General features: G+C 41.5%; 1 protein-coding gene across 2 annotated transcripts; it reads right to left on the bottom strand.

Moving 5' to 3' along the window:
- On the bottom strand, positions 1 to 21,637 carry cpda (carboxypeptidase D, a). Of its 2 annotated transcripts, XM_026191320.2 has the most exons (21): positions 20,838 to 21,637; positions 19,990 to 20,237; positions 14,945 to 15,087; positions 14,439 to 14,608; positions 8,698 to 9,095; positions 8,400 to 8,591; positions 7,679 to 7,846; positions 7,327 to 7,436; positions 7,073 to 7,175; positions 6,201 to 6,343; positions 5,945 to 6,114; positions 5,534 to 5,836; positions 5,239 to 5,434; positions 4,956 to 5,091; positions 4,635 to 4,781; positions 3,691 to 3,789; positions 3,545 to 3,606; positions 3,170 to 3,301; positions 2,842 to 3,027; positions 1,234 to 1,336; positions 1 to 974 (listed from the first exon to the last, which is right to left on the bottom strand). In XM_026191320.2, the coding sequence occupies exons 1-21, from the start codon at positions 21,485 to 21,487 to the stop codon at positions 748 to 750; spliced, it is 4,086 nt and encodes a 1,361-aa protein (XP_026047105.1). In that variant the 5' UTR covers positions 21,488 to 21,637; the 3' UTR covers positions 1 to 747. The 2 variants fall into 2 exon arrangements, with proteins under 2 accessions (XP_026047105.1, XP_080144478.1); XM_080288352.1 differs by lacking the exons at positions 1 to 974; positions 1,234 to 1,336; positions 2,842 to 3,027; ... (1 more) ...; positions 3,545 to 3,606; positions 3,691 to 3,789 and adding an exon at positions 3,800 to 4,002.
- Positions 21,638 to 22,960: the final 1,323 nt, after the last annotated feature.

Below are 22,960 nucleotides of genomic sequence, written 5' to 3'. Positions count from 1 at the left end.
TTTCACTCCACCTGAGTATAAGATGGATCAAATTCCAGTATTATGGTATTATATTTCCAGTATGTTACTTTCAGCCACACATTACAGCCTGACTGAGACTGTAAACTTTATGGAAGCCAAGGCACAGAACTGGATTCAGTCTCCCAAAGGCTTGGACACAGAGAAATAACCTACTTTCTAATTCAAAGCCGTTATAAAAATAAATACATGGTGCTCACAGACATTAGTGAAGAGAAACAAGGAAAATAACGCACTTTTATCTAAAGTTATTTGGACATTTCGGCTTGATGTCTCAGCCGGGCAGGATGTGTGGTCGTCTTACAGGATTCTTGGTTGGCTCGGATAACAACAACAACAACAACAAAAAACACAAAACAAAACAAAGAAGCAAGCTGCTGTAAGGGCTGGATGACGACAAAGGTGGAGTGAACCACTTTTTCCACCCTCCTTTTGTTAATTTCTTCCTTGCTCCATATGTTGAACAAGTTGATCAGAGAAATCTGCAAGGAAAAAGAAGAAAAGCAGCCCCTGCAGTCCAGACACTGACAGGATGACAGGGAGAGGGTCCTCAGAATATACTGGTGTAACAGAAATAGTCTCCATCCCCTTCATACTGGCCATAAAAAGAGATGGAGGTCAAGTTCATGGTGGTCCTCGTGGGTCAGGTGTTTGATCTTTGGGAGACAGCGAGGAGGGGGCTGAGCTTCAAATAAAACACTTAGCAAACAAAAACTTTTGCTGTGTTCCTCAGATTTTGTTGGCATACAACGTCTCCTCGTCGCTTTCGCTTTCGTCCTGAAACTCGTGGGCAAGCAGGGACTTTTTGGAGCCCATAGAGGTGAGCCGGACCTCGTCGTCATAATCGTCTCTGTGTTGGCGCAAACGGTGGAAGCCATCTTTTTGGCGATTAGACTTAGCGGCACACACGCACCAGATGATGCACGCTGTCACCACCAGTGCTGTCATGGTGGCGGCTGTGGGGAGGAACAGAATATGCATGCATGACTTGGCATTATGTATACTTTGTTCTTAATTTAATAAAATTACACTCTTTCTCAAAAGAGCTGAGATCTACAGTAACTGCCAGTGGATTTTACCACCATTAAGACTTAATTTGAAATGCATAATCTACTGAAACACTGAAAATCTATCTTGTTCATGAACAAGGAGCATAATTCATGCGACGTCAGCTCTCAGCAGGTGACAAAAAGCTGCATTATAAGACATGCTTACCTGCACTGGCTACAACAAACTCTCTGGGAAGGCCAAAGATGTTGTTGTCCATGTCAAACTCTATGATGATGGAAGTAGCAGCTTCAAAGGAAGATACCACGACCTAAAAGATAGAAGAAATATTTAAAAGTTAGATAGCAGAAAGTTGTCAAACATAAGAATCACTTCTCTCCTGTAGTCATCAGAGGCTTCTTAAAAAAGTTGATGGTCATGTCAATCAAGGCTCTTCAAACAGATTTCCAGGATTTCACAAACAACTCAAAAGATATTTGAAGCATTTGGACCTCAAAGTTTCATTAGGGTTTTTTTTGTTGCTTTTATTAAAAGGACTTAAAACTTGCAACAAAAAGAAAACATCGAGCTGTTTTGTCAGAGAGGTAAAGTGTTTTTAAGCACTCTGCTGAAGCTCCTTGGAAGTTGGGCTTGTTAACTATCTAATCAGCAAGAGCTACTCGCAGGTGCGCCTGCTTTGTATAATCTGGTGCAGGTTGTGTCTGATGTCTGAAAAAGTGCTAAAAATCTCAATTTACTCACCCCAGAGGTAAATTACAAGAATCTCAGGACTTACTTTTTGCAACCTGCTTGATTGTTTTCAGCAGCAAAGAAGCGATTTCATGATCCAGTGTAAAGAAAAATGGGAAAGCTGTACTTAGTTAGGAATTAAGGATTAAAACCACATTTTCAGACCTTTTTTAGTGATGTTGACTGAAAATACACCAAGGAGTAAGTACCTTAATGGTTTCTTCCCCCCCCAGTAACCGTATATTTTTGTTGCAATATATATGATAAACACACAAAAGAACCTGAAGGGGCACAACCAAAACTGACACCACTCTTCTTTGCAGAGGTATGAGATGCGTCCCTATGGTCTAAGGCAGAGTATTCGGTGTCCTAAGAAATATGGCGAGACGATTAAGGAGAGAAAATATTTGCTGGCTCCAGCTTACGATTTGCACCTTGTGTGGGAGCAAAAAGAAACGGACCACAAAAAACCCTTGGATGACAGATATATAAGGAATGCCGCCGCTCTTCCAGATCTTTTAGACCTGCCACGGAGCAACAGAGTTGTCACTACTGAAGAGGGAAACTCCAGTGACGAGCTCATGATCCACGGTTTCACAGTGCGAGACTACCAGCAGATTTATCACTCGGTGGTGGATCCCTTGCTCTTTAAGCCATGCGGGAAGCTCGCAGCCTACAGTCTGGATCTTGGACACACCATCAAGGAAAATCTGTTTAGAGAGCTGGCCTACCCCATGCTTCAAATGGCAGAGCATCCAAAAGGAAAGGTGGAGGTGATGGAGAGATTTTGTCTACTACGTCCCACACCTTGCATAGATATAGACCATAAATGAGACCTGTAGTAGAGTTATTCTTATTTATGTGTCTTTATGTTGCTTCATTTTGTTCATCTGCAACCCTTGCGTGGGATGATTGTAATAATCATATTTCTAATGTTTTTGACTAAAAGCTTCAAATGTTTTAAATGAAGCTCCTCATGATAAACCTCTGAACAACAAATAATTACCGTGTGTGCGTCTGTGTGTACAGCAGTAAACTATTATATTATTCTTCCTGCGAGCGAGTACATTCTGTTGAAGACAGTACCTTCTGACGCTGGCGTTGGTAGCCTTCAGCAACTGCTTCAATATTGTGAGTGCCAGGAGCTAGCAGGGCATGGAAGTAGCCACCTTCCACAGTAAACAGTCTCACTCCTCCGTTCAGTATAACGATCGCCCCAACAATTGGTTTTCCACTCTTGTCTCTCACTATGCCTCGCACACCTTTATGGATCTGGAAGGAGCAGAAACAAAGAGAAATGCGTGGCTGTATGACAGTTCATTAAAATACAAACTATGTATTACAGCAGCCATAACTTGTAAAATAAATAAATGTCAATGTCGCTGCAGTTGCCTAATAAAATCATGCATCATACCTCTACCAACATGCTTAGCAGAGACTTCTTGTTCTCAGTCCAGAGTGTGGCCAGCTGCTCAGCGGGAGGAAACAGACAGCAGCCAGTGTACACTGTGATTTCTGGACAATGGCCAAAGTCCATATTGAAGTCCTGGAAAGGAGATGTGGACATAAGCTGATGCATTTCCTATGCTTTACTTCTCATTTTCACTTGATCAATAACTCCAAATGAACTTCAAGATTCTCAGAATTGTCAAGGAAGTTTTCAAAACAAACACTCTTGACTCCATTTCCAATTAAATATGAAGTAGTGCCTTTTGTTTTTAGATTGTACACAATGACATGATGGATGCCAACTTAATTACAGAAAATGACAGCACAGACACACACTTACCTTCATGCTTCCCAGATGACTTTGTCTCTCCGCTGCTCTCATAACTCCATCTGGGATGTTGCCTAATGAGTAAAGCAAAACTTGGCCATTAACCACTTATTTGCATGACCGACATGACAAGCATATGTAGCAGTCGTATGACTTACTCTGCCCATTATTTGAACATTCAGTGTTCCCAAGGTGCATTTTGGGGTGATTGCTGGCATAGACAGTTGCCAAATACTTCAAGGTGCCTTCATTGTCAACTGAAAAACAAAATAACTGATTCAATAATTAAACAGTGAAACCAGCGATTTTAAGGAAACTGTTTTCAAATGATTTATTTATCTGCCTGCAATGGGGAAAACATGGTTCTGCCATCAGCTCTACAGACCATCAGTTACATCTTTACTATCACCAGGGGGCAGTGTCACAAACAACTGGTCTGTGGGCTGCTCTCACTTGTGCGCTTGCTGGTCCTGCCAGCGACAGAGAGGAGCAAAGTTATGAGATAACAAAGAGCTGAAGTGAAACAGAGTGATAAAACAATGAAAAGTGTCCACTGCAGCAACAATCTGTGCTTCACCTTCTGTATTTTTTTTAAACTTTGATATCTTAGTCTCCAAGGTGTCTTGACCACTTTCATTTTTCCAGCCTAGTTTTCAACCAGTCAGCATTCAACCTATACATAGGCCCACATACACTGACGTGCTTGTTTTTTTGTGACTGATACTGAAAGGCACTGACCACCCCCGTGTTTGGAAAACAGTGCATCTTTTGTAAATCACCCATAAAACTAACAACACCTATGAGCGCTATTTGGATATTGGGTCACATGCTATTTTTCCCTGTTTAGTAAATCTTGCCCACAGATGAGCTACAGCAAGCGTTGTTGGGTTTCTGAAAAGGCCCACAAGGGATGTTTGTCTCATTCACATGTCACTTTCTCCAAACTCAAACAATTTTATTTTAATGTTTCCTGAATCTCATATGTGTGAAAAAGTGGTGCCCAGTGTCACGTTGCACTCATGCAGCATCAGCAAAGAGCTATCCTGGTGTTCTCAGATTTTTATACACAATATACTTTTGTTTCTTGTCATAGTGGTATTACCAGTCTGGACAGGCTTGTCATAAGGATAAGTGGCAACAAGGGCACCTCCATCAAGGGCTACAGACAGAGTGAAGCGGTGGCTTTGAATGAAGTTCATCATCGCTCTGGTCTCAGGTTGGGGATCCACCAAACGCTGTGATGCGTTGCCTGTTAAAGAGGACAGACAGAATATCTTTTTTTTTCTTTTTTCTTTTGTAAATGGTACATGTAAACGTCAACCATTTCTTTTTTACATTCAAAAGAAATCTTGACTTGAAGAGCTGATCTTTTAAATCTGTTTTTCATTTCAGCTTCACACATGCAGAAATTAAGACAACTGACCAAAGAAGTCTGTGTCCAGGTCCTTGCCATGAGCGTTGGTCAAGCCCTGGGTAGATTTGCACTGCTTCTCAACAGCCTGTTCTCGACCGTCAGGGTTTACAGAAGGAACAATGAATATGCGAGTCTCGTTGATCAGCTGGAGAAGGATAAGGAACAATTACAGTCATATATTCACAGGTACTAAATGTTCATTGAGAAATAAATCAAGCTTTGGCTCCCTTAAAGCCAAAACGAGCTGATAAAAATGCTGTTGTTATAATAATAAAGAGGTCTTAAGGCACACCTTGGTGATGGCTGGGTTTTTGCCATAGTTGATGCACAAGAAGGCAGCAAACTCCAGCAGCAGCTCTGTCCCCACTGGGGCATTACCATGGATCCCTGCTACAAAGCGAATATTTGGCTTGGACGGTTCAGATTCTCCTGGTTTGTTAGAGATTTCCAAAGCCCATATGGTCCTATACTCCACACTCTGGCCCAGGCTGGACATAGAAAAGAAAAAAAAGAAACAATATAGGTCACTGCAGTAAAATAAAGACTGGTTCAGACTCACAGTTTAGGGGAAAATAAAATCTTCTTACCTGTGTAAATATGTAATGTGGGGAAAGTTAAGCGTGAGGCCTCTCAAGAAAGCCGACATCTCTTTGGAGGGTCGGTAGCGGAAGTTGCTCTCGGTGGCTGTGTTTTTCACCAACTCATCTAAACCCTGGCCTACAGAGAGCTCCTTGATTAAGCTCTGAAACTCCTTCTCAGATGGGTTCTGTGTGGGTCGGGGGCCACTGGAAGAATGACGGTTACCCTCTGACCGCACAGATGTCAGTCTGAAGTCCACCACCTCCACTCGATCCTTTGAGACTGTGGCGTAGATCGTCACAGGCTTATAACTAGACAACATAACAGAATAACAGAAATAAAGGTCGCAATAAGACAAAAACATACTGAAACTAGATTTCATGTGGCTACTATGTTTTCCTTCTGAATAAAGCTGTTACCCATGAGCAGAGGCAGTGATAGCGTAAGTCCCAGGGACCAGCAATCTCCAGTAATCTCCAGTCTGAGCTGTAGTAATCTTGTGGTTTATCTTCTCGACACTAATGGTGGCATTGGGAATTCTCCTACCATCCCACATATCTGAAACTGTGCCCTTCACCCCAGTGTGAACCTAAAGACGGAAATGCCCACAAAAACATGAGTGAATGCAAAACTACGCTGAAGGTTCAGGATAATGTTGAGATCTATGTTTACTACCTGGTGTATAAACTGAAGCAAGGATCGCCGGTTTTGATCCCAGTATTTTGGGAGGTCCTTGGCCAGAGGATATTTGACACAACTCAGCTCAATTGTCACCTCGAAACAGTTTGTGTTTATGTAGTTCCAGTCTTGCATGCCACCTGGAAAAAACATGCACTCCTTTTTAGAGTCATATCAAGAAACTGTGTGGGTAAATAATCTGACAATTTCATAACAGAACATAAAAAAATAATTTAAAAAAAGTTATTGTGAAAAATATAAAAATTAGGGAATTCTTTTCTACATTAAAAATATACAATTTACACATTGATAGAATAAAAATCACATTTTCTTTTATTCCGGTGAAGAGCCCAAAACCTACTTTAGAACTACAAGTCACCATAGTGCCTTTAGGCTGCACTGCGTTGTCTCAGGAACACTTTTTTCCCTGCCTTCTTGCCAGAAAACATAGTTTAACTACTACTGATGCAGTGCCAACACTCTCTCATGCAAATAGCTGACCACTCTGTTACTAAAGACATACTGAGGGCAAAGTAGAAAACTATCCCTCCGGTCTTACCAACAAAAAACTGAAATCTTCTCTGTAAAAACTGAAAGCTGAGTACCCCAGGCTAAGAAGGAGAAAGACCACCCAGCTTGGTATCAGCGCACATCTTAAGGGCGGCATACGTGACAGTATAGCAGCAGAAGTGCACATAACATGGGGTATATCTGTGAAGGCATCATTAATGCCTTTCTTTCTTTCCTTTCTTTCTTTGCCAGGAAGAATTCAAGTAGATCTTAATTAAGGCTAACCTCTTATATAAAAGGGTTGCGTGAATTTTTAAAAACATGGAGTATGCCAAAATTAATGAAAGGTGTAAGCATACCAGGAACACTATACCACTGGGCACCATTGGTTATGCCATCCTTAAAATAGTCATTAGGGTACAGGTCCTCACAAGGGTGTCCTTGGTGCATCAGAGGATTTTCCTGCATACAAGTAAAACCAAACAATGATCACTGTTGTTGTCAAGTTTTCAAACAGTCATTCCACAGATTTCAATGAGCTTCCATTAGTACTAAAAGTTGAAACTATAAGCATCAGGCTCAAACAGCTCCCACAGCAACGGTGTCCAGTTACCTGTGAGTAGGCTCTAGAGACCTGCTGAAAGACCTCGTCATCAGGCGACTTGCTGTAGTAACTATTCCCATCTTTGTCATCATCAAAGGGGTAGTTGACCACCAAGGACCCTGAATTGCACAACAAAAATAATACAGCGTAAAACACACACATACACACAAATAATAATATCTGAATGTGTGGGTAGGAAAGAAAATGTAGTCTGTGAACATAAAATTATTTTTTGTTACTAAAAACACTAATTATCATAACCATAAAATATAGAAAATATTTACAAATTTTAACAACACTTAGCAGATCACCACATTCAAAAGCTGGCCGCGACACTGAAACACCACTGTACAGTACGTGCCTCCGTGGAGGTTGGCTGAGAGGACGAAAGGGATGCTCTTCAGCCATTTCATCGCAGCTTTAGTCTCTGGCTGTCTGGGTTCTGTGATGTTGGCGAACTGATCGGGAAAGTTGCGGTTCAGGTCAAAATTGTTGGTGTTGTTACGCCCTTTGTAGCCATTTGTATCACCTGTCAGGAAACAAACACCGGTGAGCAGCCATCTACATGCATCCATAACCACAGCATATGCACATCCTCGGCTCCTCCTCCACAACACTCCCTTACATAGGCAAACAACAGTAGCTGTTAGCAAACACAGGATATGCCCTGTCAAACTTTCCCTTAAGTCAGACACTTATGTATGACTTCATACACTTCCTTTTGTGGACACTTACGTGCTCACAAAGGGAAATGAAAGCTATTTTAACACAGACGGCATAGCATGGAAGGAGATAATATAATTCTGCCGAGAAGAACAGCTACTCCTCATATGTCTCTCTCCAGGGTCAATTGCTTCTTTCTTTGTGACCACTAAAGATATCAAGTATACACCAATGTGGTGTGGTCAGTTTGTAATGCAGTTTCATTAGCAAAGGCAGTAATTTAATAGTTGCCACAGACTCAAGGAACGCTTAGTCAAATTACTGTTTAAGGCCTGTAAGGTTACACCTTACGTATCAAAAAGCCATAAGTAAAGCCTGTAAAGAGCTCTACAGAATATGCACATGACCCTTTTACTTACCTTCCTCAGCTACCTCGTAGCCATCGGGATTCATCGAAGGCATGATGTGAATGCGGGTGTTGTTGACCAACTCGGTGACCTCTGGGTCAGTACCATAGTTACGACACAGGTACTCTATGAGGTTGAGCATTAACTCGCGACCCACCACTTCATTGCCGTGCATGTTGGCCACATATTTAAATTCTGGCTCACCTGGGAGAGTGTAACAGACAGAATGATGCTCTCTGGTTTGCATTTGATGTTTTTCAAGATTTACTGGTATAAAAAATAAAACATTAAATCAAATATCATCACATACCATGCTCATGAGTGACAGGGTTGTCTGAGATGACCATCACATACAGCTCACGCTTTTCTACAGACTGTCCAATAGAGTAAAGATGGGTAATAGAAGGAAACTCGCTGCTGTACTTCCGTAGAAACAGCTCCATGTCTGCATAGTTGTGATGACGGAATTCCTGTGGCTGGTTGGCCAGTTGGTGTGAAGTTGGAGAAACAGAAGTAACCACCGGAGTCTGGGTGGAGCCAGAAGAGCTGGTAGTGGAACTGTCTGGATGGCTGATGGACTGCACTGAGGTTGTAGCCACAGTGGTGCTGCTACCTGCTGCCTCACTGACCACAGGTGTCAAGGTAAAGTTAAGCTCTTTTGCCTTGCCCTCAGAGACCTCGACACTGCTGACTGTCACTGATATGTACCTGTACAGTGAAAGAAGCACATGTTGAAGAGATTTAATCTGTTATACAACACAACTTTCCACTGAGTGTACCAAAAGAAAACCATTTCTTTTAACCAAGTTTCGATCCAATTATGTACGTCAGGTATGTTTTTTTAGGAGTCATGTAGCTTGCTATGCAGGCAACGTGTGTAAACATAGATTATATTTAGTATTTGTTCTTGTATTAAAGACAATCACAGGAAAATATTAGAGACAGTAAAATGTTATGTTTAAGAATGTTTAAGATACACACTATCGGGACAAAAGTTCTGGCCCGCCTACATGTTACACCTACACGGCCTCCTTGGCAATAGAAACGCATGCAAGTCCCTGGCACACAGTTTTGTGCTGATGTTAATGACGCAGGAAGTTAACAGAAGGTTGGAGACTTAATTTTACGATTCAGTCACTCAGTGACCCTATTATGTAACTTTTTATCCCTAAAGTCTTAAGTAATAAATAATAATAATAATAATAGTAATAAAGTCTTAAAGTAATAATACCACTTCAATTATTCAAGAGGAAATAAATTTCACTAACTGGTTTGTTGCAACAGTTGTATCCAATTGTGGCTGGCTTAGAAGCTGTTTTTTAGAACGTACAACATAACCTGTGTTAGTGACCAAAACCACTACCAGCATTCATACTTTTGCGTGATGTTTTACATGTTATCCTGTAGTCACGTCTGGGCTTTTATATGCGGTACCAGATTGTTTTTGCCTCATATGAGCCCTTATATTGAGGATATGATTAACTTTCCTTATATTGAAGTGATGTGATTCTCTCAAAAAACTGCAGCAAAATAGCAGCTAGAAATGCATAAGACTATTCAAGAGCAATAAGCCAATCACAATAGCTGTGAGCTTCATCGACAAGAGGTGTAGTTACATTTCCAGGCAGGTACACTAAAGGCGTAGGGGTAGGGTTTCAGTGGGGTTTGCAGCTACCAGCATCATATATACAGGGTGGATTTAAAACAGAAGAACAAATTCTGTCTAGATAGCACACTATCATTCAGTCAACTCCTTAGACTAACTCATTAAAAAAAGCTGAATTCAAAAATACTTTTGTCCATATAGGGTATGGTCGGTAGATGCCTCTGTTTTAGTGAATAAAAGTTGACCTGAGGCAACATAAAAAGACACACGTAACTTACTACACAATACTGGGTGTTAGTTAGCCCGAGATTAAGAAATCGTTTTGTTTTGCGGGGTTTTAACTTCACATTAGTCTAACTTGCATTACTCTTATATATACCGTATTTTTCGGCCCATACGGTGCACTGTTGATAAACTGGTCTGTTTTCATTCATAAGGCGCACCAGGGCCCTGTGCTTCGTACGTCGCTTACTACATCCAAGATCAAATGAAACATCCAAGACCAAATCATCGCGCCAACTCTGAGCTCGCTATTCCGGTTCCCCGAACACACCTGTTGTTGACGATTAGTATAGCTGGATGAAGTAATGTGAGATCACTGGGTGGCCCAACAGGGGCTACGCATCGATAGTAGAAACATTGATCGGCAACCCTTTGATTGGTCGGCGAAAATGTCGAAGGAGCGCGCTCGGTATTTTTCGGCAGCAGAGCAAGAACTCTTGAGTGAGGGATTTCAGGAGTTTCAGAGTTTAATTAAAACGCAAGGGAACACTGCAAAGGCTGCAAAAGCAAGGAGAGAGGGCTGGCAGAAAGTTGCTAACAAATCAAACTCGTAAGTAATTCAATAATAACAATAATAATGGAGTGGATTTATATAGCGCTTTTCAAGGCACCCAAAGCGCTTTACAATGCCACTATTCATTCACTCTCACATTCACACACTGGTGGAGGCAGCTACGGTTGTAGCCACAGCTGCCCTGGGGCAGACTGACAGAAGCCAGGCTGCCATATTGCGCCATCGGCCCCTCTGGCCAAGACCAGTAGGCGGTAGGGTAGATTTATCATATCACACCATATTATCCAATATTATATTACATTATATTATATTATAATATGTTATATTATATCCCCTTTCACATTAGAGCCACAACAGGACCCACTAGAACATGGGAACAAGTAAAAGTGAAATATAAGAATATTCTACAGAATGGTAATATTTATCACTTATATTGCTTGTCGTCTCTTGGAAAGAGACCCTGGAATACTCTGTTTGTTTGTTCATAACAGCAACCAAGAAAAGGGCAGAGCAAAAAAAAAGACAGGTGGTGGTCCTGCACCCCCTCGTCAACAAGTTGGTTAAGTGAATAATACCCTCACGGGAAAATCGATATCTCTCTATGAGCACACTGTCGCGCTGAGCTAAAGGATCCTGTCTGTCCCGCAATATACGCTGAATTCTGAGGACTCTCCTTATCAATCTTGCACCTTCCGCAATGGGTTGCTCGCGTAAACGGACAGGACATGGCTGCGACAGACTTCCCAAATCCACCTTCGCTTTTATAGCCGTGGTCTCTCATCTTGATTACACGAAGTAATTTACAATTACTACTCTGAAATATGAATTACATCTGTAATAATCACATACATGTAATAGAATGTTAATAGTACATTTCCCTTTTTTAGGGAATGACCTGTATGTATCTGTGTGAAATCAATAAAAGGATCAAGTGCTGCATTATCTTTAGTTACATTGATGTTATTTATTTATGGTGAAACAGTGGTGGGATATCGCTGTTGCTTTCGTATGAATGACGCGGACATACCTGCGTGGCCGCGATCTAATCCTGTTTACATAAAGTAAACCTGCTCCCCAGCAGGTTTACGCTTACGGCTCTGTTGCTATGACAGCAAGTCCCGGATGGGCTTCGGGGAACCGAACGATCCAGGATCACGCGAAATCGTCAACAATCTCATCCAGCTAACTCACTTAGCGCGGTACGAAGAACAGGCCCCAGATTGTAAGGCGCATTAAGCGAAACAAGCAACAGCATTCGGCCTCCAGCTTCACTGTTTATTTTATGCTAACATAGCTTTGCTAGCGATCACGTAGCACATCATGATATATCAGCTAACCCAACTTCAGTAACCCTACAAATGTCACTGCTGTTTAGTTTTCTGTCTTCATTTATGTTGGAAGTGATAGCAGGCCTGTACGTTTTACTTTTTTCAGAAATCTTTCAGTCAGAACATGCTATATCATGTGTAGGTGGAAACTAGCGAGCTAAATTGCTGCTTCCAACTTCCAACTCTGTTAAATTTTATAAATTCTGTTTTCATGGATGCCTGGATGTTAAACTTAATTGTTACACCTGGTAAAGCAGCAACACTGATCATTTTATTGCAGATGAATGAATTTGGACAGTTTTTAGCTCTCAGTGATGCCGCAGTGTTCGTTTGACTTTGGAACCTGAAGCGGATGACCCAGATTACTCCGCGAGGCTCCTGACTATGGCAGCCGTAATGCTCAGACAATCCATCAAACAGTGCGGCTTCGTAGCTTACCAAAGTCGCAGTAAAACATTTTTTGACTGATTTTTGAGTCCCTTGTAAAATTTAAAAATCAGTTCGAGGTCAGTAGGCACAACCAGAATTCATATATAAGGCACACCGGCTTATAAGGCACACTGTCGATTTTTAAGAAAACTAAAGGATTTTAAGTGCGCCTTATAGTGCGGAAAATACAGTAAGCAAAATCAAGGTTGGTCTAACCCAGACCTTCCCAAAGTGTGGGGGGCGCAGAGCCATTGCAGGGGGGGCGCGGTATGAAAAGGGGGAGAAAAAACCGCCAAAAAAAACGCTTGGACACTGCTAGCAGGGGGCGCCCACACAAGCGCAAAGCAGGGGATGAAGCATAGCTGAATATGTTTCCAAACCAATTTCATTCTAAGCCAAAGACTAGAAAATATGGTGAAGCATATCTGCCCTTTGGTTTCACCTGCACAAGTGCCGAGGTAGGTCTCCCCTGCAGAATTGCTTTTCCCTGCGTCAGGAGCAGCGCTGGGCTCTTTAAATCACGGACAAACAGTATCCCACATTCTTCATTTTTAGTTCACAAACACTTCTCATAATGATTAACTACTCCTGTCATTTTGGAGATGTTAGGTCTTTATACAGTAAAGTTACAGCGGGATACAAATAACATCAGGCTGATCTAGAGGTCTGCGCGGGAATGTTTTTTTAGTCCCGCTCCCGCCCGCTCCCGCAAGGTTTTGTACCGCACCCGACCGCTCCCGCTGTATATTCAGTCTTTGTTCACCCGCTGCCCGCTTAGAATAATTTTCTACCCGACCCGACCGTTCCCGCTAAATTTAGATCTGGTTTCCAAAATCTCACATTTAAATGGGGTACCACCAAAAAATAGAGATAACAGATAAAACTGCAGGTTGTGCAATGATTGTATTTATTTTTCTTAAACAAGATGCATTTATCTGTCAACATGCAACATTTATCTTTTAACATGGAAAACGTGTTGCAAAAATAAAATAAATAAAAACGAATACAGCATTGTGGCCTACTGCAAAAAGCACTGATCCATGCGCTCAGTGCGTGTAACAGGCGTGAGCACTGGCTGTACCAGTGCTCAATTAGAATGAGGAAATCACAGATATGCTGTTCCGAAAAAATGTCGGGCACGCTATATTTTCAGACCGCCCGCTCCCGTTCAAATTACACCAGAGTTACCGACCGCTACCGCATTTTATTTGGAAATTTATTCCCGCGCCGCAAGAAATCTGGTCGGGTCCCGCGGCTCCCGCGGGACAGCCGCGGGAATGCAGACCTCTAGGCTGATCCTGCCACGATTTGTTTCCCCTGTCTAAATCACGTATTCCTCATCCACACATTAACACAAAAAAGAAGTTTTAAAAAAAATCTCCATTTTCAGTGATTCGAAACGCCGTTTACATGTGGACGAAAGCTCCAAACGCATAGAAACAGCTGCGTTTTCAAAAATACCCGTGTAGGTGTGGACGTAGCGTAACAGAGTTAGTAGTTTATTTTATTACTACCTGTAATTTATTGCAGTTTACTTGTATTTGCTTAATTGTTTACTAAATGTTTGAGGTGTGAAATAAACTGCAATAGAGCAAAATATGGGTGTGTATGGTTGGAGGATGTGTTTGTGCGCGTGCGTGCGCACGCAGGGGACATTTTTCTTGTAAAACAAAGGCGGCCCTAGCAAAAAAAGTTTGGGAACCACTGGTCTAACCCAACAAACGAGTCTAAACTCTATCAAAAAAAAACCCTTGGTAGCAATCAGCAGGGAGCAATCTGCAACCTCTGGGCCGTCACTGGTCACTGAACTGAAACTAGAGATCTGGCCCAGCATTAAGTGTTTCCACTAATGAATAACCTCTGTTTGTAAAAAACCTGTTATGTGCACTCACCCTGGAGCCACAGCTGTTATGTTGTATGTTCCTGGTAACAGAAGGCGGTAGTAGTCCCCATATTCCCCTGTCGTCAGGTTGTGGCGAACGCCTGCTACCACAATGCTGACATTGCTAGGGACAGCACCACTAACTGCATCTTTCACATAGCCACGAACACCGATGTGCACCTGGAAGACAGCAGTAATATGAGTGCAAAGAAACCCTCAGTGGTTATAAAATCACTGGTTTGACTGAAGTTGGTATTAATCTATAAAACACTTGTAATAACGTGATTTTTTTAATTCACTGAAAATACCATCTTTGTGGCTTTAGGCTAATTTTTTTTTTTTTTTTTAAATTGTATGCATTTTCTTAAATGACCATTATGATTTTCAACAAAAGTTAAAGAACCTTACACTTGGCTTAAGTGGAGAAACTGCATGACAGAGATGTTGATTGTGCTATTATTCTTTTATATAAACAAACAAAAGACACATCTTATGGACAATTTATTTCTTATGTACCTGTTCTATGTAGGCTAGCAGGGATTCCTTGTTTAGATCCCATTCCCTTTGGAGCTCAGAAGCAAAAGGGTATTTGCAACAGCTCAGCTCCATGGTGATTTCCAGACAGTTTCCATGAATGTAGTTGTAGTCCTGCATCCCTCCTGGATAAAAGAAAAAGAACATAAAAAACATGTACATAAAAGCACAAGTTAGAAACAGCTAAATCGATATTAAAGTCACATTTAAAAAGATGCATGCAAATGATGCAAAAATTACATATTCTACATACTATGCTACCCTGAACGGTAATCCAGCAGTGCCAGAACTGTTTATTATACAAGAGGATCTGTCTGTAAAAGTTCAAGCCTGTCTTTGTCCCCCTCAGTGCCAAAGTTTACAGAGGGAGTTAGTGTGGCAACAAGCCCCGACATCTGGGGTTTGCAAGGCACCTTGCAGTCCAGTAATGCAAACAGAAACACACACAGAAGGGCAGGCTGTTCATCCCTGTGGAACATGAGCAGGCAGTCAGATGCTTCCTGGCTGCAAGGTTTCCATGACTCCTGGCTTGGTGGCCCCGGGAACCAAATGCAACAGACACTTCTGCCCCCAATCCTGTATGCCAATGATGTGCGGCTGCTTGCCCTACCAAGTGCCGAGAGTTGTTGGTTTGTTGTTACACATTTCATTGTTTCTATATGGGCTTCGTTTCTCTTTTTCCCCCTCTGCCCTCATCCTACACAGTTGAGCCAGGGGGTCTGTCAAAATTTCTATAAACCAGCTTACACCAGCCTCAGTGAGGAAGATGCAAACCACAAGACAACAGAAAATGCTTGCACACAAAATTTGTGATGCACAACAAAGCCACATGCAAGTAAATCTGAGAAGGAAAATGTACAAAAAAAAAAGCGTATGGAAAGCCCCTACCTTGTCACAATACTCACCACCACTTTAGTCTACACTACTTGCAATCATTTTCTTAAAAATACTACTTGCTTGTATAACCCACTGAGTATCTTCCAAATAGCCCTACTGCTGACCATTTTATAAACCTGGTCTGCTTGTCTGTTGTATTATTGGCTTTACTATGTTACAAAAAAAACACAGTAATGAAAATCTCAATGAATCTCTTCCACCCTAAAGACAGATGGTGATATGGTACACTCAACTCAGAGAGCAGCCTTGGAAAAATACAAGTTATTCTGAGTCATCCCTCGTGAAGCGACAGCTGTTTGGCTGCCCGAAACTCAGAGTGTCTGCCAGTTCACTCAATGGAAGCTGAAAAGGGACATTGCAAGCAAAGTGATGAACTCTTCCTATACCAAAACAAATGCATTTTTACGGCTCTATAACCTTATGTTCGTACCAACCACTGAAAGATTCCCTTTCTAATACACAGTCATTGCATAAGATGAGGGTCAAAATATAGTCATCATTTGTGTGTCTACATGGTATAAACACAAAAGTTTATTTTGTAAAGGGGGTTCAACAGTCTAAATAAAGAATTCCAAAGACTCCAAAGCTAGTCTTTAATACAAAGCTTCCTTCTTGCTGCAGCTAAACAAGTAAACTATCTGAAACTGTGACTTTTAAAGCTACCAGCCAGATTTGACTTTTTAATAGGAAGCATGGCCTCTGGGCTTATTTGGAATATGGGTGGTGTATTTAGACGTGTCAGGGTAACGCTTTAATCACTGTGTTCACAACAGAGAGAGTAGGGGCATTGTCAACCAAGCAGCAAACAGGTCTTAAAATCTCTCACCTGTTAAAGTAGAATAATTGCAGTAAGTGGCATTCCCCTGTTTCAACTATGTCTAAATCCAACTGCCTACAACAACATGACAAAAATAAGAAGCTTGTCTTTGGTCATAAGATGTTAGCCAAGTCTCGCTGTCTTTCAGGCAAATCACTTAAAGCAAACATCCTGCATATGCAGGAGTTGGATAAACACACAAAAAGGCCTAGAGCAGCCCCAACCTTACATGTCCTGTCTGTACCGGATCCAGTGACACACCCTGAACTCAGAGTGCTGATTTAAGAAGCTGAGTCAAACATTTAAGATAGCAACCCAGGGCATAGAGTATAAATGTCAGGTGACTGGGTTTTTTAAAAGTGTGGTTATAAGAGGCATGAGTGAACTCAGACACTGGCAGAGCAGTCAGATAATCGTGGCTGTGGAGCGGTATTTTCATGCAGTAAAATTAGATTCAGGACCTTGTTCTCTTGTAAGTGTCTATGCAGCGACGCGTTTCTTTCAGCACAGACAGCAACTAAATGAGCCAAAAATATTTCAAACAGATAAGACCCTGGAGACAGCAACGCACATCATCAATAACACCAGATCTGGTTACATGAACAAAACACAGTTCAAAAGTAAGAGCACGCGAACAATAGACCGTGTCAAACGATTATAGGTCACGATTACATGTTATGCACAATTATTATTTCAAGCTCTGACTCCCAAACAACAAATCCCTTGTACCTGATTCCTGGAGCTTTGCCTGGATGACTAATTACGTCACACAATGGCCTGACTGCTTCCATCATCTGCCATTAGTCCGGTTTTAGTCGTGACATTTCATCCACTGTGGCATGGCAGACAGATGAACCCATTGTCAATTCAAAGGTTGTTCTTGGCACCTCCTTCATCAGTGAGATATGAATACTATCGCTGCTAAGAGGTTCAATAAGTGTCTCATACTAACAATGTGAACCTCCACAGAGTAAATAGTGGATGTTTCAGTCAAGGATCCATAATATTTAACCTGAACATTAATTTTTCTTTCACTGTGTTTCTGATAAGTACGAGGATATACTGCCTGCTATTTAAGCCTTTAAGGTGATGATTTAGTGTTTCCTTTTCTCTTAGTGGTAAACAAATATTGTTCCATTTAATGACAAACTGAAACAAGAACAAATAGTGCTTACTTTTAAGCCATCTTTATATTCAGAGTTTCACTGCATAGACTATAAAATCAGCTGGGAAAATACAGGTGCATTCAGTCAGATGTATCTTAAGTATTTTTGCTCAAATAGCTGGCTGACAGACACTTTTATAAACATAACCTTCTGATTAGTAGATGACCTGGCTCTACCTACAGCCACCCAAGTAAAAAGAGTAAACGACACGCTAGTTACACAAAGCTTGAGTTTAATCAAAGCAGTTAATCTGGTTGAGGCAAATCCACCGCTAACCTGACATCTACTACAGCGCAATACAGAGGAAGAGCAGTTTGGTAACCCGACGCTCCAGACACATCACCAACTCCCAACCCCTCAGACAAGCCAACAAAACAAAGGTTGAGAGGAGCATGCTGACTGAGTTTCTGGCCCTCAGGTTCAGAGAAGAGCTTGTTTTCAGCCTAAATTACACTGAAGTCAAGGAAACAAAACAAACTGCTTTTAGTTTGGTTCATGTAAGAAACTGATACATGCAGTGTATTGACAACTGAAAAGAGTCAGCCCACAGAGCCATAAGAGGCCTCCAGCTCTAAAATGTTGCATAATTACAGGCTTTGGCAGGCACAAACACGATGAGCAGTGCACTTCTGGTTTTGGAGTAGGGTCAAAATCCCGAAGCACTGTAAGCACTTAAGCTCTTTGTGTTTCAAAAGCACTAAGCATAAGACCTCTATTCTGTTATATGTACATGTATTAAAGAGGCTGTGAACTGGCTATCATGTGTTAAACAATGCAGCGAAATAAATGAACCCTAGATGAACACTGCGTTATAATGTGTTTTACAAAGACGTCTTGCTACTAGAAATCAGGAAACAACTGTGGGAACTTTTGGAGGCAGTTATTGTGAAGTTTTATCTAAATTAATTTTAAACTCAATGATCACTGGGACAAAAAAAAAAAAGGAAGAAGAACAAAGAAAAAAAAGAAAAAGAACAAAAAAAGAAGAAAAAAAAAGCTTACCCCCCCACTGAAAATTATTTTTCAACCGCCATCTTTGCATGAATTGGTAAATGGTAAATGGTAAATGGCCTGTATTTATATAGCGCTTTACTAGTCCCTAAGGACCCCAAAGCGCTTTACATATCCAGTCATCCACCCATTCACACACTGGTGATAGCAAGCTACATTGTAGCCACAGCCACCCTGGGGCGCACTGACAGAGGCGAGGCTGCCGGACACTGGCGCCACCAGGCCCTCTGACCACCACCAGTAGGCAAACATGGGGTGAAGTGTCTTGCCCAAGGACACAACGACCAAGACTGTCCAAGCTGGGGCTCGAACCGGCAACCTTCCGATTACAAGGCGAACTCCCAACTCTTGAGCCACGATCGCCCCTTGTTTTGTTGAATTGTTGCATGGATTTTGGAATGCCATGTCCCGCTATTATAACGGCTCTGTTTTAACCAAGCTTATATTTAATGAAGAAATAAAGAGCCTTAAAGAAGGTTTACTACGTGCCATTTCTGGAATGTGGCATAATGTTTTCTCTGATGCAAATGCAGATATTTTGCATGCAATCTATCATGGAAGAATCTTTAAAAAAATCTTTAAACTTCACAACATAAATAGTTTGTTTATCTGTTTTAAGTGATGGTGCTGCCTGGATACTCTATATCTGCACCATCCTTCACATCTCTAGAAGATTGCTTGCCTGCAGTGCATGTGTGAAGAAAACTGAAATAATCTCTAAGCCAGACCCTTCAAACAGCTTGCAGCCTACATACAATGCAAACAATGCAGCTGTAACAGAAAACATTCAGCTTGCAACCACACTCACCTGCTTGGCAAAGTAGACTTTCCAGAACAATGACTAAATAACCATCTTACACAACAATCAGCTTTCATTCAAAGAAACAACATACCGGTTCCACTGATCTCCATGCCTTCACACACACAAAGTGTCTCAGTTTGGACTGTTATGTCCTTGTCCAAAAACAAACAAGGACATCATACGTTTAGTTCTAGCAGAAACAAATATTATATGATTAACGAAGCTCAGTTTATTCAGCTGAATCCAGTGAGATAACCTCATTTACCCTGATAGATTATTGAGGGCGTTCTGCCCCGCACAGATCAATAAGAGCAAAGAAACTTGGCTGTCTTACCTGGCACGTCGTACCACGCCGCTCCATTAGTAATGCCATCTTTAAATGTTTCTTCTGGCATATCAGGACAGTGAGGCTTACCGGTCTTCATTACAGGGTGATTCTGGGAATACACCAGGGCCAGGTGGCGAAACAGACCATCGTCCGCCGACGGGCTGTAGTGACCTTCTTGATCGTGGGAGGCTGAGTCATCAAAAGGGTAACTGGCAACCACAGTGCCACCATGCAGGTTCCCTGACAGCACAAATCTAAGGAGATAAAGACAGATTTATATCACTAGCTTTAAAGCATAAAATTCACAGTGCTCCAAACTCTTTGTTACCATAACATTCATGTCTCTACTTGCCATGAAGTAAAGAAAGAATCTAACACTAAAAAGACTGTCAGCCTGAGTTATGAACAATTGACTTGATCATGTTTGACTGCTGACACATCAAATTATTCTTGGCTGAATATCATGAACAACTATAAAGAATAAGGACTTTAACCAACCCCAGCTTTAACGCTAGAAAGGCTCAACATATGGACATGTACATTAAATTAGGATGAAACTGTGAACCTTTCTGTATAAAAAAGTGATGATGAGAGAAATGCCTATAATGTAGGATGACCTGAGGTGCATCCCCCCTTTGCAAAGAGCTGTGAAGCTAGTGTGACAACTTTTACTCTGTGAACCTTGCACTTCCTTGTGAATGATGGAGTTGCTCTTTGATCTCCACAACTAGCTAGACAATAACTGGAAACAGATTAGCTAAAGTATCAAAGCCACACGAGTCAAAACCTCAAATAGCTGGACAAAAACATCTGGTATCTGCGTGTTTAAAACAAATAACGCCAAAAATACTGACTTTTTCTCCTGGATCCATCTCATCACTGCCATCACCTCGGGGATATTAGCTGGATCCACGGTGGCTTTGTCGAACTGGTCAGGAAAGCTTCTGTTTAGGTCCTTATTTTTGGCGTTATTTCGACCGCCGTGATCACCACTGCAGTCCCCCTCTGTGGACTTCTCAAAGCCGTCGGGATTCATGCTGGGCATGATGTAAATATCCGTGCTGTTCACCAGTTCAGTGATGCGCTCTTCCTCCCCGTATTTGGTTAGCAGGTACTCCACTAGGTAAACCAGCACCTGTCTGGATACGGTTTCGTCGCCGTGCATGTTCCCAACGTATTTAAATTTAGGTTTCCCCAGTGACTTCCTGTCGGGGTCCCTGGTGATCCGCATCACCCACAGCTGCCTGCCCTCCACGGACTGCCCTACAGTCGACAGGTTAGCTATGTGAGGGTATTTCTGGGCTAACGACTGTAAACGTTTTGTTAGTTCATTATAATTGTAGTATATGTCGTAAGTTTCTACCGCTTCCTCCGTAGAGGCTCGGGCGCTTCTTGTGCCGAGCAGTCTGTCGTCGCCAAGAGAGACGACAAAAAGGAAAAGAAAGGCGAAAAGTGACACCCGTAGTTTCAGCGTCATCGAGACATGTTCCCAGTTAGCCACCATGTTGACCTGTCTTCTACTTCTACACCATCCGGAACTGCTAACTGAACAACAAACACTACACTCAGATATTTTGGTATTTGGCTCCGCACGGACGGACGTCTTTCCGCTGCCACAGTTGTTCTGGCCTGCCTGTTTCCATCTACTTCCGTTCACCTCACAGGGTCGGAGCTTCGTGGTGACGTCAGATTTTAAGGTGGGCCGGAGTAGTTCCGCCTTTGATCCTTTAAAGCCCGAAATAATTGCCAGAAAAATCTATTTGTTGAAAACGGTGTTTATTGAACCTGGCCATTAAAAAAAAAATTGAATAACAATTTATATATATTAGCTTTAATTTGTATCGTACTTGGTACATCCGTCTTTTTTGGTCATTTATTAAAATAAAAATGCTAAAAATGTAGAAGAAAATTCTGTATAAGTCCCAAAAGCACTCAACAACTCATCAAATATACTACATTTGGCTTTAAAAGGGTTAATTTTACTGGAATGGGGGACTGATATAAAACAGAATACCGTCTATTTTGTACAGTTTTAAAGCATTTTAAATTCATATGGTATTTTGATCTCTTAAGTATATTATTTCATACATTGAATTGTCTTTTTTATTTTTATATTATTACATATGGTTTTTAATTTATTATGTGGCCATTATGGGCCTCGACTAGACAAGAAGGAACTGCTAAAAGAAAGGGAGGTCTGTTGTCCATATGAACACTTTATCTGCAATCTCTTCACAAAACCAATGTTTAGAGCATAGAAATCAACGCTTTAGTGTCTGGAGAACAAAATTATCCCAATTTGTCAGCTGTTAAGCATGGGGGGGTAGGAATATCCTCCTGTGGGGTTGTATGACCACCACTAATGGGAAAGAATGGATGCTACCAATATTAGCAAATTCTGGAAAATTGCAATCCAAAGCATCTCTCAGAGCCTTCAGATTTCAAAAACACAAACTCTCCTCACATTTTCCAGGCTAGGATGTACATGCAGCCTGGAAATCTTTCAATACATGTATTTTTCACCTTTCAAAGGTTCTGAGGACACTTCAAAATGCTTTCAAAGTGCTTTGTTTTCCCTGAGCTGGTAGCAAGTTGTCAAAGTTTTTGAAACCCCCGAGATGTTTAACTTCAGACTGCTCTGGCTAAACTCTAAACTATAACTGCAGAGGTTAAAGCTGCAGCGGCAAACTAAACTAGATATAATAGGTTTAGCATAAGGGATCTAAGAATTTCAATGTGTGGTTTACTTATCTGTGCTGTTGCTTCCTGCTGTTAGTCATTATAAGGAAGTCCCAATGTGTCCTGATTTTAAAAGCTGAATTAATTTTTCTAAGTAATTAGTCTCATTTCCACATTAAAAGATTCAAGAAGATGCTCGTGCTTTCCAATAATTAACCAGCTTTAGTACTGGCTAATGACACTCCTTAGGCAAAATACTAAACCTTGAGTTGCCCCTGATCCGAGTGTGAGTGCATGT

Source organism: Astatotilapia calliptera, chromosome 14 (genome assembly GCF_964374335.1).
Source record: "Astatotilapia calliptera chromosome 14, fAstCal68.1, whole genome shotgun sequence".
In the NCBI taxonomy this organism is placed as follows: Eukaryota; Metazoa; Chordata; class Actinopteri; order Cichliformes; family Cichlidae; genus Astatotilapia; species Astatotilapia calliptera.
This window is presented reverse-complemented; position numbering and strand designations above follow the sequence as displayed.